The sequence below is a fragment of the Hypomesus transpacificus genome, unplaced genomic scaffold, assembly GCF_021917145.1.
Source record: "Hypomesus transpacificus isolate Combined female unplaced genomic scaffold, fHypTra1 scaffold_306, whole genome shotgun sequence".
Lineage (NCBI taxonomy): Eukaryota > Metazoa > Chordata > Actinopteri > Osmeriformes > Osmeridae > Hypomesus > Hypomesus transpacificus.
Window position 1 is genome coordinate 85139 of NW_025813833.1, and position 15868 is coordinate 101006.

Sequence of the window (15868 nt, forward strand, 5' to 3'; positions counted from 1 at the left end):
GTCTGGTCCTCAGTGGGGGTGACAAGATGAAGGGTTTGAGGGGACGCGTGAAAGCTACAATATGCTGCTGTTCTGGTCGCCAGGCATGCATACAGGAGGGTTGCCGCCCCGGAGGATAAATGTAACGCCCAGGGTTGTCTGGGGGGAGCTGGGAGGCAGGGACATCTTACGGTGGTTTAACAGGCTGGATGCTACACATCAAAATGCTCCTCTTGTTGTTCTGAGCATCGCTGACCCTTGTTTTGACTTACGAGCTAAGCTAACGTGAGTCACGGTGACGGCTGTCGTGAACGTGCCCGTGAAGACCCGATGCGTGTTAAGAACAACAAGGTGTGCGTTTGGTTTGGAATGCAGCCATGGCTCCAGAGAGTGGGCTGTGTTCCAAACGGAGCCCGGCTGAGGTAGGCGAGCCTACGGGCTGGGCCTGTCTGCATCCCTCACTCCTCCCTGGAGAGGAGGGGTTTCCCCCTTCATCCCTCCGTCTTCCACCACCGTCACACCATCATCCGTCCAGCGGAGGGGATTCCCCCTCGCTGATCCGTCCCCTAGCCCTCCATCTCCAATCGCTCACCATCTGTTCTGCCTGTTTCGGATGGAGGGATAACCCTCATATCCATCCCCCCTACTCCCCCCGCCCCCCACAGCCCCTCAGAGAGACAAGAGGAGAAAAGGGGGGGTTACTATTCTCCTCTCTAGCCTCTCCCTCCATCCATCCAGATGAGGTCAAGACAGTTTACCGCCCAGAGAGCGATACACACCAGTGAAGTGGAGGGGTTCTGTGTGTGTGTGTGTGTGTTCATCTGTTCAGAGGCTGCATGATGGCCGGGCAGAGAAGAGCTCTCTAGCTCCCAGGGGCAAACACGGGTCTGGTGTCCCTTCCTACACAAACTAGGGCAGGACAATTCGCTGAGCGTGGAAAGACGATCTCCGTTCAAGCACTTGGTTCTGTAGAGCTGTGTACTGACTGGACTCATGCTACCCGATAAAACATGAAATATTCCACAAACAGAAATGTTAAAGGAGGAGAGAGCCATCCTGGCAGGTGCTGTCTCACCTGGGTGATGCGAGGGTGGGTGCTCACCTGGGTGATGCGAGGGTGGGTGCTCACCTGGGTGATGCGAGGGTGGGTGCACCTGGGGTTGTGCTTGGGCCACTGGCTCTCTGGGTGGGGGCAGTGCTGCTTGAGGGTGCAGCGGCTCTCTCCCTTGCACCACACACAGCCATACTGGGGGTTGGCCTTCAGACACAGGCCACAGCTGCCCCGCTGGGCTGCACACTTGTATAGGTGGACTGGAGGAGAGAGAGGGGGGAGGAGAGGGAGAGAAGGAGGGAGAAGAGGGGAGGAGAGGGAGGGAGGGGGAGGAGAGGGAGGGGAAGGAGGGGGAGGAGAGGGAGGGTTGAGGAGAGGGGAGGAGAGGAAGGGAGGAGAGGGGAGGAGAGGGAGGGAGAGAGGGAGGGAGGGGAGAGGGCGGGAGAGAGGTAGGTTAGGGAGGCTTTAATGAGGCAACTTCTTCAGGTTAACATGAAACATTTCTTGCCATGCAGGTGGACTAGCATGGAAAGGACACAGTTATTGTTTTATAAAGATGATTGGTTTTCCCGGTAATCGTCATATTCTTGGATATTTAAAACCGTACCTCTGTTGATGTCTATTTCGGGCCTTCCTCGATATCTTTCTCATGTAATGTATCAATTCTCAATCCCTCTCTCTCTATCCCTCTGAGTCCAACCAGACATCTCTCCATCCCATCCCTATCACCATCAACCCTCCTTCCCTCCTTCACCCTCCCTCCACTGCTTCTTGCCTCTGCTCATCCGCTACATTATCATCTCATCTCCATGGAAACCATCCAGGCATTTGCTTTTTAATTGCTATTACATGCGTGTGATCTGTTCATTAAACGCCGAGCCGGACCAGCCCACTCGGCCAGCTCCAGGGGGGTGTCAGTGGTGTCCCCCCCCCCCCCACACACTTTCCAAACTCTCTTTATCTTTCCCAGACACACGTACACTGTTAAACCCCCCCCCCCCCCCCTCCCTCAAACACACCAGAACTCCACATCAGTACGGAACCACTGACTGACCAGGGGTCGAGCAAGCTGGGCTTCCAGTCCAAACTAGGAACACTTAAGACTCCCTCACACACACAGGCTTAGCAGGAGATATCAGCGGTGATGGGGTACTGCGGATAGGGAGGTGTGAACATAACAAGCTGGACAGGGGAACGAGAGATAAAGAAAGAGAATACAAAGAGAGAGAGAGAGAGAGAGAGAGAGAGAGAGAGAGAGAGAGAGAGAGAGAGAGAGAGAGAGAGAGAGAGAGAGAAGGACGAGGCAGCAGGGGGAAGAGGAAGAGAATCCAAGATAAGAGGTGAGAAGCTAACGAGGTGAACAGGAAGAGGCAGAGAGAGAGAGGGGGGAGAGAGACAGAGAAACAGAGAGACAGTGGGTGGAGAGACAGAGATAAACAGAGCGAGAGAGAGAGACTGGGGCGCTGACAGAAAGCAGATAAGAGCAATAGACAGAGAGGGGGGGGGAGACAGAGAGAAACAGAGAGATGGGGGAGAGAGAGAAAGAGGGGTTGAGGGGAGGGTAGAGAGAGAGAGAGACAGAAACATAGAGATATTAGAGGAGGAGAGAGACAGAGAGCGATATTAGAGGAGGAGAGAGACAGAAACAGAGATATTAGAGGAGGAGAGAGACAGAAACAGAGATATTAGAGGAGGAGAGAGACAGAAACAGATATTAGAGGAGGAGAGAGACAGACACAGAGATATTAGAGGAGGAGAGAGACAGAAACAGAGATATTAGGAGGAGAGAGACAGAAACAGCGATATTAGAGGAGGAGAGAGACAGAAACAGAGATATTAGAGGAGGAGAGAAACAGAAACAGAGATATTAGAGGAGGGGTAAAGTTACCCAGGAGGCTCCTCAGTCTCCAGCACCAGGGGGACGGAGCCTCGCACCGCCCGCCAGTTGCCATGGAGACCGTCTCCAAAGGCAACGGTGGTGAGGCAACGGCGATGTACGTGTGTGTGTGTTAATACGGGTCTGTGTATGTAGGTTTGTTTGTGTGGGCGTTAGTTCGTAGAGTTGTGCATATTAAAAAGTATGTTTTGGAGAGGTGTGTGTGCGAGAAACTTCATGAGTGCGTGACTGTGTGTGTATGTGTGTGTGTGCGTGTGTGTGTGTGTGCGTGTGAGAGAGCTCACCTTTGTTCTCGGCAGGGTTGTCGATGCTGAAGTCTCCGTTCCAGACGACCGTCAGGTCCACCGGCAGGCTGCTCATGTCCATCCCATCATACGAGTACTGTTGTCACGGAAACCAAAACACAGGAAAACGCACAAGAGTGAGAAAGTCCATGTTTAGTCACAACATCACCTGTTGCTGTGGCAGAAGTCACAACATCACCTGTTAATACGCTGGCCTAGTGCGTAATGCATTTGTGTGCAGATGCACAAAAGATTCGTGAGTGAGTATGTAAGCATGTTTGGGTGAGTGAGTGTGTAAGCATGTTTGGGTGAGTGAGTGTGTAAGCATGTTTGGGTGAGTGAGTGTGTAAGCATGTTTGGGTGAGTGAGTGTGTAAGCATGTTTGGTTGAGTGAGTGTGTAAGCATGTTTGGGTGAGTGAGTGTGTAAGCATGTTTGGGTGAGTGTCTGTCTCCTTCTGGTGTGTGCAGTAGTAAGCATGCTTGTGTCTCCAGGTGTGTGCACGTGAGTGAGTATGCATCTGTGTGTGTGTATGCATGTGGGTAAGTGTGTGTGTGTATGCGTGTGGGTAGGTGTGTGTGTGTGGGAAGGTGTGTGTGTGTATGCATGTGGGTAGGTGTGTATGCATGTGTGTGTGTGTATGCATGTGGTTAGGTGTGTATGCATGTGTGTGTGTGTGTGTGTGTGTGTGTATCCGGGCACCAGACTCACCGACGTGTTCTGACACTGAACACTGGAGCTGTTGAAGCGCAGGGCGGGCACCCTCTGCTCCACCCCCTGGATGGTGAGCAGGCACTCGTAGCCTCGCTGGCCCGACTGCGGCTGAGGAAGGTTCTGGGCCTTGAGCGTGATGGGCTTCACCACCCCGACTGGGACCAGGATCTCCTCCACCGGCAGCAGCTGAGGGCACTCCTGCAACAGGCGCACCGAGAGCTGGTCAGGAGGACCAAAAAACCACAGAGCGAGGGGAGAGTTTACTTCCTCCGCACGATTGGTGTTAGCATTAGCATCAGTATCTGCATTAGCATCAGTATCTTCATTAGCATCTGCGTTAGCATCTGCATTAGCATCTGCATTAGCATCTGCATTAGCATCTGCATAAGCATCTGCATAAGCATCAGTATTTGAATTAGCATTAGCATCAGTATCTGCTTTAGCAATAGCATCCTCATTAGCATAAGCAGCAATGAGTTAGCTTTGCTGATATTCATTCAATGTTAATGAGTATATTTGTGCCCACTGACACAACTTTCATGGAGTTTATTAGAACCAATAGGGATGTCTTCTGTACACAGCAGAAAGCAAGGAGGGTCATCCACTCTGTCACACAGTGAAAAGAGGAACATGGGCATTTAGGGCTAACTGGGACATAATAAGAAGGGCATTAACCTGCATTAGTAGCAGAGTAGACTGTTTGACTGTGGAACAGACAGCTTGGCAAATGATCCACTAGTTGGTATTTATTAGTATCTAATTGTTTTGCGGTAGTGGCTGACTAAAAATGGTCTTTTGATGACGACAGGTGATGAGCTAATGGCGGAAGAGCTGATGGATGAAGGGGTGGAGGTGAGGTGTTGGGTATTAATCATGAAGGTCTCCACAGTATTTACTAATGCATTACTGGTCCTATCTCAGGGAAAACTTGTCCCTTTAAGGCCTTTTATGAACTGTCCCTCCAGTCTGCAGGAGAGAGGATATTGAATGTAGTAAAGTACTACAAAAGAAGAAGAGGCAGAGATAGTGAGAGAGAGAGAAAACAGTTAAGAGTGAGAGAATGGACAAATATGGAAAAGAGAGAAAAAACGGTGGATTCGCGCAAGAAAAGCAGAGCGCTTTATCAAGACACACAGAGAAAGAGAGGGAAAGAGAGACACAAAGAGAGAGAGAGAGACCGAGAGAGGAGAGAGAGACAGAGAGAGACAGAGAGAGAGAGACAGAGAGAGAGAGCGAGAGACAGAGAGAGCAGATAAGGTGTCCTTTAGTTCCTGGAGTGGAAGAGTGGGGAAGGCGTGTTTGAGAAGGAGTCAGCCATGTTGAGGTGATAAGACTTATTTGAAGTTCATTAAAAAGCCACTTGATTGGGTTAGGGCTGAATGACTGCCTGGGCTCGCCTGGGCACCGTTTCTTCCAGACTATTTCAAAAGTCATTATAGATACATGACAGTGCTGCGTGCACGTGAGGGGGGGAGGGGGGGTGCACATGTTCCCCCCCCTGACCCGGTGGAGCCCTCAGGAGGAACACGTCTCTGAGAGGAACCACTGCTGGGAACGTGGAAGGGTCTTGATGGGATTTCAACAAACATGAAACAATGAGGACTATTTGATCTAACAATCAAATCACACACACACACACACTCTGGAGTCATCTGTCATTGTGACAAGAAGCTAGGCAGATGGAAATCTTTGAATTTCAGATTTAACTCAGCCCCCCCACCACCCCCCCACCCCCTCCCTTCTCCCCCCATTTGATATCACCAAACAAATATTTCACGTCCAGCCTCCGTCAAAACACGTACACACACATCTCCCCTCTCACACACAAAACAGAATGCCCTTCCATACAAACACACACACACGTTTATTACAGTTAAGTATTAAAGCGTCAGCACAGAAATTGGTATCTTCCCAGGAGACCACTGCCGAGTGACCCCCCCCCCCCACCCCCCCCCCCCCCCCCCCACCCCCCCCCCCCCCCATCCCCGCCCAGTAACACTTGGGTGTCCCAGGACGGTAGTGAGACCAAGTGGACCCTTAGTGGTGTGCAGACGGTCGTATATCCTGGCGGCAGCCTCCCATCTCTACGTTTAGACGTTAAGCTGATATACTGTCTACTGGTTTATCACCCCCCCCCCCCCCCCCATCTGGGTGATAAACAAGGGGATGGAGGGACCTCCCCTGATGACCACACACACACACACACCCAAACAGACAACACAGAACACACACACAACTGTGTAAGAATGAGTCACTTCCATACATATGAAACACAGCCAAACACCAGTGTCTGAGAGGGAAGCATGCGGACATGGAGCTGTCGTCAAGTCATCAAGCTGTGCCCTTGAACTTTCCAGGCGGGTAATCAGATAGAGCGACTCTGCCTGTCATCCTGTCTGGGATGAACACTACACAATCATGAGTCACACTCAATTACCTGTGCTGTTTAACTGAGGCCTGAGAACCTCTCTCTGTCCCTCTCTCTGTCCCTCTCTCTGTCTCTCTGTCTGTCCCTCTCTCTGTCCCTCTCTCTGTCCCTCTCTCTGTCCCTCTGTCTGTCCCTCTGTCTGTCCCTCTCTCTGTCCCTCTCTCTGTCCCTCTCTCTGTCCCTCTGTCTGTCCCTCTCTCTGTCCCTCTCTCTGTCCCTCTCTCTGTCCCTCTCTCTGTCCCTCTGTCTGTCCCTCTGTCTGTCCCTCTCTCTGTCCCTCTCTCTGTCCCTCTCTCTCTGTCCCTCTCTCTGTCCCTCTCTCTCTGTCCCTCTGTCTGTCCCTCTCTCTCTGTCCCTCTCTCTCTGTCCCTCTCTCTGTATCTTGTTCTCTCTCCAGTGGCTCTTTCTTTACCTCTCTTAATCCCCCTCTCTTCCTCTTTTACATATTTTTACACCCCCTTCCCCCTCAGTTTCTCTTCCTGTACCTGGGGGAGTGACTTGGATCTGGTCACAATCAGCAAACGACCCTGGTAATGACAGTGATGAAAAGAGACGAGAGAGAGAGAGTGGTGGAGAGAGGTAGGGAGCGAGCAAGGGAGCGTGATGGTGAGAGAGAAAGACAGGCAGAGAGAGTTGCGAGAGGAGATGGCCAGGTCCATTATTAGAGCAGTATAATAGCAATGTGTGAAGGTGAGGAGAATCTTGAGTCCCTGAGACACACACACTCTCTCTCTCTCTCTCTCTCTCTTTGACACACACACACCTGGCGCGATTAGTAAGGCAGGCCAGTGTTTTATTATCCGTCAGATAGCCGCGGGCAAAGACACTCTCTCCATTCCTCCTCTCTCTAACTCTTGCTCTCCTTCACTGTCTTGCCTGTTCATCTCTCTTTTCTGCTCTACTTTCCTTCTTCTCCATCTCTCCTGTCTTATACTCATGAACCAGCTCTCTATCCCTTCATCCCTCACTTCCCTCCTCCTGGCTACCTCCACTTCCCTTCCCCCGCCCTTCATCTTTAGCTTGTTCCTTCTCCCTCTCTCCCTCTTTCATTTCTACACCCAAGTCCTTGTTTTCCGGCACACTTCGTGTCTCTTACATGACTGTTTTCTATCGTGTGTACTCCTTTCCATCCTCCTCTCACTCACCCAGAGTCTGTATGTGACTCACTGATGTGAATATACACTCTTAACTCTCTCTGTCTGGATTCTGCAAAGGTTGCTGTCAATCATTACGACCAGCGCCAATTACCTCTGCTTAATACGGTCTAGGTAGATGACCTGATCGATGAGGAGCTGGGGAACGCTCTCTCAACACGGGACCGCCCGCCCGCTGCCAGAGACCCACCCCCTGCCTCAGAGTGGGGATACATATTTCATAGTCTCTCTCTGGTCCCTGGGGGGTGAATATGTATGGAGAGAGGAGAGGTCTTCTCTAATGTAGAGAAATATATCCCTTTACTGGATTAGTGCCAAAGACAGGACTGGAGGGAGGGTGGGTGGGTGGAGGGTCTCACAGTCCTACGACCGTCACAGACTCACGCTGATCTGAATAAGAGCGTCTCCCAGACAGACGAGGGTAGAGACGCCGGTTGCCCTGACGATGCCCCATCACGTCCTGTCTGAGCTCCAGGTCCAAGTCACCAGCCAATCAAAACAAAGCTCCACCCCCTAGCTTTAACCCAGCACCTCTGTGCATGCTAACGACAGGCTCAGCCAGTAGGACGCCACCGCTCATCCCTGCTCATTTGAATATCGTCGGGTGGATTATTTAGATCACTTCCTGAAATCCCTTAATTGGAACAGCACACTGAATTTCATCTGGTAGGGTCAGGGAGAGGGGCATCCTATTTCACTGAGCAAAGTTGACTTGTTGGCACTTATGGGATTTGTGTGTAGGTGTTGTGGGTGGTGTCTGTGTGTGTGTTTGTAGCCAAGTCATTAATTCACTGTGGCGCCCAATTTACCTCCAATCCCCGACCCTCAGTCCGCGGGGTTAATTAAATCCAAATTAAAGTCATTAAGACCCGGAAACACCTGCTTTTTAAGACAGCAGTCAAACAAAAACATGTGGAGAGATGTCATTAACGTGCTAATGTTAAATCCCCTCCGCTTTGTACAGACTCGTGTTTGTATCAGGTGCACAAAGAAAAACCAATCCAACCATTACTCCCAGTCAATATTGACTTGCGACGATTGTTAATTGGAAAGACAAACTCACCAAGTCTCTGCACAGCCCAGAGGCAGGGTTCACAGAGATGATGACAGGATGACGAGAGGCATCCAGGCTGTGTGCTGTGCAGTAGGGCTGTGTGGGGCTGTGTACTGTGATGTAGTGTGTAGTGCAGTAGGACTGTGTAGGGCTGTGTGCTGTGCAGTAGTGTGTAGTGTAGTAGGACTGTGTAGGGCTGTGAGGTGTGCAGTAGGGCTGTGTGGGGCTGTGTACTGTGATGTAGTGTGTAGTGCAGTAGGACTGTGTAGGACTGTGTGGTGTGCAGTAGTGCAGTAGGACTGTGTGCTGTGCAGTAGTGCAGTAGGACTGTGTGGTGTGCAGTAGTGCAGTAGGACTGTGTGCTGTGCAGTAGTGCAGTAGGACTGTGTGCTGTGCAGTAGTGCAGTAGGACTGTGAGGTGTGCAGTAGTGCAGTAGGACTGTGTGCTGTGCAGTAGTGCAGTAGGACTGTGTGGTGTGCAGTAGTGCAGTAGGACTGTGTGCTGTGCAGTAGTGCAGTAGGACTGTGTGCTGTGCAGTAGTGCAGTAGGACTGTGAGGTGTGCAGTAGTGCAGTAGGACTGTGTAGGGCTCACAGCCCTACACACTCCTCATCTCAGGAGAAGACGTGTTGGAGCTTGTCAGTGTTCGTCAGAGCAGAGAGCAGGGTGACACGCAGACTAGTGATCTTAATCACCGCGACCCCCCCCAGGGCCAGATTAGCTTGCTGTTCCTGCCCCCCCCCCCCTGCCCCCCTGCCTCACCCTGCAGCGTCTGTCTTCACGGGCAAACACACACACATGCACACACACACACTGAGGCTTCCAAACTGTCTAGCATGTACGGGCGCATGCACGCACACACACTCACCAAACATTTTCATTGAACCCATTTTCCATTTAACAAAAACACACAGACACACACACAACCCTGCACCTTACATCCACCCCACCTTTTACCGAACAAACAGACACACAGACACACACACCCCGAGGGCCAAGCCAGTGCCAGGAACAGAGATGTAACAGGGCCAGTTCTGTAGCTCATCTTGCAAAGCAGAGCCTCTAATTAATTTGAGTCTGCTTCAAGGGGAACAGACCGCTGCCAATACTATTGATAATTCACATGCTATAAGCTGTCAGTGGGAATAGGGCTGGGGATGGGAAAATGGCTCGTTTTCATCAGATTTGGAGGCGTTTGAAGTGCAGTCGGTCTGCCTGGGTGTGCCAGGAACAGAGGCACAGCAGCGCACTTTTTCACTTAGGTCTCTGAAAGACGCCACTGAATATCTAACGACACGACACAACTTCCCAAAAGAAAAGTCTAGAATAAAAAAGGAAATGCAGACGCGTCTCGTCATCAGTCTAACAGGAGAGTGAGAGGACGGGCCTACTTCCTGAAGAGAGCTCGTCTCTGAATGACCTTTGACACCTGTGGGTGTGGCGTGCTCACCTCAGGCGTCTTGACCCTGCCCTCCTGGAAGGAGCAGGTGCGTGGGTCGTGGGTGCAGTCGTGTTTGTATTTGCACCAGTGGCACTGGTACGGAGAGCTCACACAGGACAGACACCTGGGGGGGGACAGGAGGAATCACATCTGAATCACACTGGAGGAATCACATCTGAATCACACTGGAGGAATCACATCTGAATCACACTGGAGGAATCACATCTGAATCACACAGCGACCGAGTGATTCAGCTTCACGTAGGAACTCCACATGGGAACGACATATTTAATATGAAGTGGAACATGGTTAACCTTGAAAACAATAAGGCGAGGTTATTCACAGGGGCTTTTAAAAGACAGCATTTTTCAGTAAAAACAAAAAAACGCAATATTGAAGGCAGGTGTAGGAGCGGACAGGAGACTTACGACATGTGGACGCTGCAGTCGTAGAACACGAAGCTGGTGTTAGCGAAGGCCAGCCCGGTCTCTTTAGACCTGAGGTAGAGCTGAACAATCTGGTGGTCGCCTGGAGAACACAGGAAGAACGGGAGAACGTCTCAATACAGTCACGGCGTCTCGGTTCCACATCACCAGGCCACGACGGCCGCCATTACCTCAGACTGCTCGCAGCCTGTTGCTAAGCTAAAGGGGTTTTATCTTCAGAGGAACATTAAGTTTTGTTGGGGCCAAGTCTCGTTCTCTGTATATGGTTTGATAATACAAGCTACACACAACTACCCTCCAGGGAGCAACGCTTTCTCTGCTTCGTCTTTCAGAGTGTCTTTGACAAACGGAAGGTTGAGGATGAAACAAGAGCAGGAGAGTGCCACGGTGTGTGTGTGTGTGTGTGTGGGAATGTGTGTGTGTGAGTCCTTAAGTGTGTGTGTGAATAAGTGTGTGTGTATCTGATGTAGGTGTCTTTGTCTGGCTCTAATGAAGGATTCCATGTTTAATTCAACAGTGCGTCCGCATGGACATCTCTATGCTCAAAGGAGTGGGCTCTCTCTCTCCCTCTTGTCCTCCTCTCTTCCCGCCCTCTCCCCTCCCACCCTCTGTGCATCCATCTCCATGTCACACCATATTCTCTTTTCTTTCTTTGCCTCCTTTACGCTCGCCCACTCTTCCCCAGCTCCGAGACAGAAAAGGATTCATTCATCAATCAACACAGAGGACTGCAGACAATGAATCCGTCCTAATTAGTCCACCAAAACGCGACTTTGATGCCTGGCATGAGTTTCCCCACGCACATGGTCACTACCTGCTAAACACGCTCACCCATCGAGTCCCTCCAAAGGAAAGTGACTGACGAGAAGATTGAAGAGGTCGGATCAATTATTTTGTGTGCAATGTGACACGTCCCACTTATGTTAATACATGCAGAGGGAGAGAGAGAGGTAGAGGGAGTGAGAGAGATACAAGATACAGAGAGACAGAGAAGGTAGAGAGAGTGAGAGCGAGAAAGACAAGGTAGAGAGTGAGAGTTTGTTAGTGTGTACGTGTGTGTGAGCATCGCTGCATGTTTGTATTACAGCAGCATCAAAAGCTTTCTAGAACGCTATGAAGAACGCTGAACAAATGTTTTTAATTCCCCCAAGTCCCCTCAGGCTTCTCCTCTGTCACTCTCACATCTGTGAAAGTGTTTGCCTGGGTATTTCTGCATCAACAGCATGTGTGAGAGCAACAGCATGTTTGTGTCAGTTGTGTACAAAATACACAAATTACAGTGTTTATTTGTAAAAAAAGGAATGAGTCACGGTGGTTGGAAACTGGAGCTGCATAAATAAGAATGTATGCATGTCTAGCAGTAACCGCAACTGCACACATGCTATCGTGTGACCGTGTGTGTGTGTGTGTGTGAGAGACTGTGTGTGTGTGTGAGAGACTGTGTGGGTGGGTGTGTGTGTGTATTGTGAGCAGGGGTCGTCTCGGTGCCCCAGCCCTGTAATTTCATGGTGGGCTGGGCTCTCAGGAGTCAGTCTGGTGTGGAAGGTGAAGGTGTTATTATTCATGCAGAGCCTGGCTCACTGCTGGCTTCCTCTCTCACCTGTATGGCAGCCAGTCACCTGCTCATTCTCCTCATGTCTAGTTCCTGGCTCCAGTGTCACATGTGAGACACTCAAGGTGGACCCTTCAGTGAGGCTGCCTTTGCTCCATAGGCCTCATTACTAGCACTGCAGTTAATGACCCGGACACCATTCAAAAGGGATTTGCTAATGGTGCTGTGGGTTCTGGTTGTTACAGGATAGTCTTTTGTTGTTACAATACACATAACTGTATTTCAATAAAGAAAAACGATTAAGAAATACATTTTTGGGGGGAGAGAGCTTGTTAACCATCCATGACGAGGAGAGAGAGGAAGAGCGAGGGGATGACAAGAAACAAGGAGAACAGTTTTCCTCCTCCTTCTGCCTCTCTCTCTTCCCTCCCTTCTCATCTCAGCGCCGGCGAGCGGTCATCTCTCCGTTTTCTCCCAAAGAAACTGAAATGGAGAATTAATCCTCCGACCCCGTCAACTGGAAGCAGCGCCGGGGCGGGCGGAGGGATACGCCACTGCACTCAGGGCTGCCAGGGTCCCATCACTCCTTCTGTTCCACATCCACTCGAGTGAGAGAGGAAATAAGTCCCACTTGCTCAGGGACGTTTGTTTATTCAATGATTAAATGTTGCCTGGAGCGGATCTCTGTGGCCTGCAGGCTGTGACTGGTGATGGGGGAACTGAATCCCTCCAAAACCAGGGCCGGGAGACAGAGACCATGCGGGCCGTGCGACCACTGATGCAAGTGTAGCAGGCTCCCTCTCTCTCTTGATGTTTGTTTACGACAGGTGTTAACTCCCTGAAAATGGGCACTCAGGCAGATTTCATACCCGCCTCCAAACAGAAAAATAAGTCCCTTCATTTACCTGCTAATTACGGCAAAGGGAACGCCATTAATTCAGCTCCAGCACGTCCACCCTACTGATTGAGACAGTCACATGACCTTGTTAGAGACCTACCCATAACCTCGTTCACGAGTCCGACCCATCTTTACCTTTCCTAATGAACAAGGCCTCGCTAACTTTCTAAACGGGAGTCAGATGGCTGAGTGGTGAGGGAGTCGGGCTAGTAATCAGAAGGTTGCCGGATCGATTTCCCGCCGTGCCAAATGACGTTGTGTCCTTGGGCAAGGCACTTCACCCTACTTGCTTCGGGGGGAATGTCCCTGTACTTACTGTAAGTCGCTCTGGATAAGAGCATCTGCTAAATGACTACATGTAATGTAAACGAGTGAGACCTACTCAACTAAAATAAGAGATCTACACATACCCTCTAATGAAGGAGACGTACCCACACCAGTGTTGTAAAAGAGACCTTTCCGTACCTTGGTTAAAGGGTGAGACCTACCCACACCCCAGATAGTGACACCTCTCCGTACCTTTGTCTGTAACGATGCGAGGCACCTCCTTCTCAGCAGGTGAACTACACCTGATCCGGTTCCCCTCCACCAGCCCGTCCATCTCAGCCAGGTCCTCGAAGGTGCAGTTCACCCCCGCGGACAGTTCCGGAACGTTGTGGGCCTCCAAGATCAACTGCCGGGAAGAGAAGAACCACAGAGATGCTCAGACTAACGTGAGACGGAGGGGGTTGATTTGTACAGCTGTATGTGATTGAAATGGTTATTAAAAACCACTTGAAGTTATTTGAGTGTGTTGGCATGGTAACACAGGGTTAACGGCGGGCGAAGAAGACACTCAAACGCGGCAGTAGCGAGTCAAGACAGCCACGAGGATCGTCATGATGATGGCAGAGAGCAGGACTAGACGATCTCTGACGCGTGATGGAAAACATTGAAAAGCGTTCAGGCTGTAAGACTGGAGATCCTGGTGTAAGCACGCTCAGATGCATCCTGTTTAGATGTCCGAGCGACATCAACCACCCCCTCCCTCCCTCCCTCTCTCCCTCTCTCCCTCTCTCCCTCCCTCCACTCTGACATTAATGCCTTTCAGTGGACATGAAAGAAACAGAAAATGAGGAAGGGAGTGAGTGAGGGATAAAGTGAGGGGAGAAGAGAGAGAGAGACAAGACCAAATAAGTAAGAGTGTGAGAATGACAGACAGAGCAGTATGATAAGAGCAGTGGGATGACTGAGCAGGGGGGGGGGGGATCTGCTGGTGTTTGGATTCTTTGTGGTTTCTCATCTGGCGGACGGCAGAGCCAGGGCTGCTGCCTGTACCATGCCACACCACGGCCTCCCACAATGCACTGCAGCTGTCTGACGCCCTGACACCTGGGTCACACTTTGGAGAGACAGAGGGGGAGAGAGAGAGGGAGAGAGAGGGGGAGAGAAAGAGAGGGAGATACAGAGGGGGAGAGAGACAGAGCCAGAGAGAGAGAGGGAGAGAGAGAGAGAGGGAGACACAGAGGGGGAGAGAGAGAGAGGGAGAGACAGAGGGGGAGAGAGACAGAGCCAGAGAGAGAGAGGGGGAGAGAGAGAGAGGGAGACACAGAGGGGGAGAGAGAGAGAGGGGGAGAGAGAGAGGGAGAGAGAGAGAGAGGGAGATACAGAGGGGGAGAGAGACAGAGCCAGAGAGAGAGAGAGGGAGAGACAGAGCCACAGAGAGAGAGGGAGAGACAGAGGGGGAGAAAGAGGGAGAGAGAGCCACAGAGGAGAGAGACAGAGAGAAAATAGTAAAGGTTTTCATTGAATAAGTGGGAGGAGAAAACAGGGGGCAGGTGAAGAGGGGCTGGGACTAAGATATACATATTTATGGGACAGTTTGGAGGGCCGAGGCATTGATTCTTGCCACCGTCTGCATTACACGTGTGATCCAATGAGAGCTCCTGTACTGCACAGAAGGGCTGACCTGGATGGTTTTATATTGCTGTTTAATGAAAAGGACATGCGTGACGTGGAACCACGCATGCATGCACACACAGATACACACACACACACACACAGAGCCTTATATTAAATCTGGGGATGAACAGACAAGGCCGTCTCTTTCCTCCATCACTCTCTCCTTTCCTCATCTCTCTCTTCAGCATCTCTCTCTTCAGCATCTCTCCCTCCTCAGTTAAATCAGTTTTCCCTTTTAAGTTTCTTTGATTCCATTTGGAGCAGGGCACAGGCAAACCCCAACCATAGGGTGACGCCAAGATGAAAATCACCTTGTTTTCCTGTACCGTCAAGGGAATGTTACACACTAATGCCCTACTGACTCGTATAGGCCATGATGGATTGTGTTGCGTCGCCATGGCAATGTGGAGAGAACACAGTTGTTTTGAGGCAGTCGTGTGGTTCAATGTCAAAGCAGATCTTTTCACCTGCGACTGCGGAGGCAGAGAGCTCAGGGTAACATACACTTCCTGTCGATGTCCACGAGGAAACTAGGATTGGATGTTCTGTGTTGCGGGCAGCGTGTGCTGAATCATATTTTACACACAGAAAGCTGCAGCCAGCAGGGGTGGTGGTGTCGATTACAGCCTCCCTGCCAGGGCAGGAGGGACCAAAGTACAGAGAGAAAAAAGTCTGGGTTTTAATAAATAAATGTAAATGGTTGCTAACGCTGAAAGGGTTTTTCAGGAGTCTTTCCAGCTTATCTTTTTCTAAACTAATATTTTATTTCATAAAGGTCAGGTAGCCGGTTTGGATGCCAAATGTTCCGGCAATCAATTGGATTTTGGGGTCTGTGGCTGAGACCTGGAGATGGCTGCTCACACTGAAAAGGTTAAACACTCCCAAGCTTACACACACACACACACACCTCTCTGTCTATGAATCTCATTATTTGAAACAGATGTGGAGCAGAACATGGGCTGGGTGTGTTGTGTTTGGGTCAGCGCTGGATGAAGAGGATGATTCATCAGAGCTTGGCCTTAAGGGTTCA

At 50.7% G+C, this 15868-nt stretch overlaps 1 protein-coding gene across 1 annotated transcript in view; it reads right to left on the reverse strand.

Moving 5' to 3' along the window:
- Positions 1–15868, reverse strand: part of plxna4 (plexin A4) — a gene marked incomplete at its 5' end in the record, with an annotated part of 79809 nt that overhangs the window by 62681 nt on the left and 1260 nt on the right. The window contains 6 exons of the mRNA XM_047015561.1: positions 1109–1290; positions 3212–3308; positions 3922–4122; positions 10011–10125; positions 10430–10529; positions 13417–13570. Of these exons, the coding sequence (XP_046871517.1) occupies positions 1109–1290; positions 3212–3308; positions 3922–4122; positions 10011–10125; positions 10430–10529; positions 13417–13570 (849 nt within the window). The remainder of the gene's footprint in view (positions 1–1108; positions 1291–3211; positions 3309–3921; positions 4123–10010; positions 10126–10429; positions 10530–13416; positions 13571–15868) is intronic.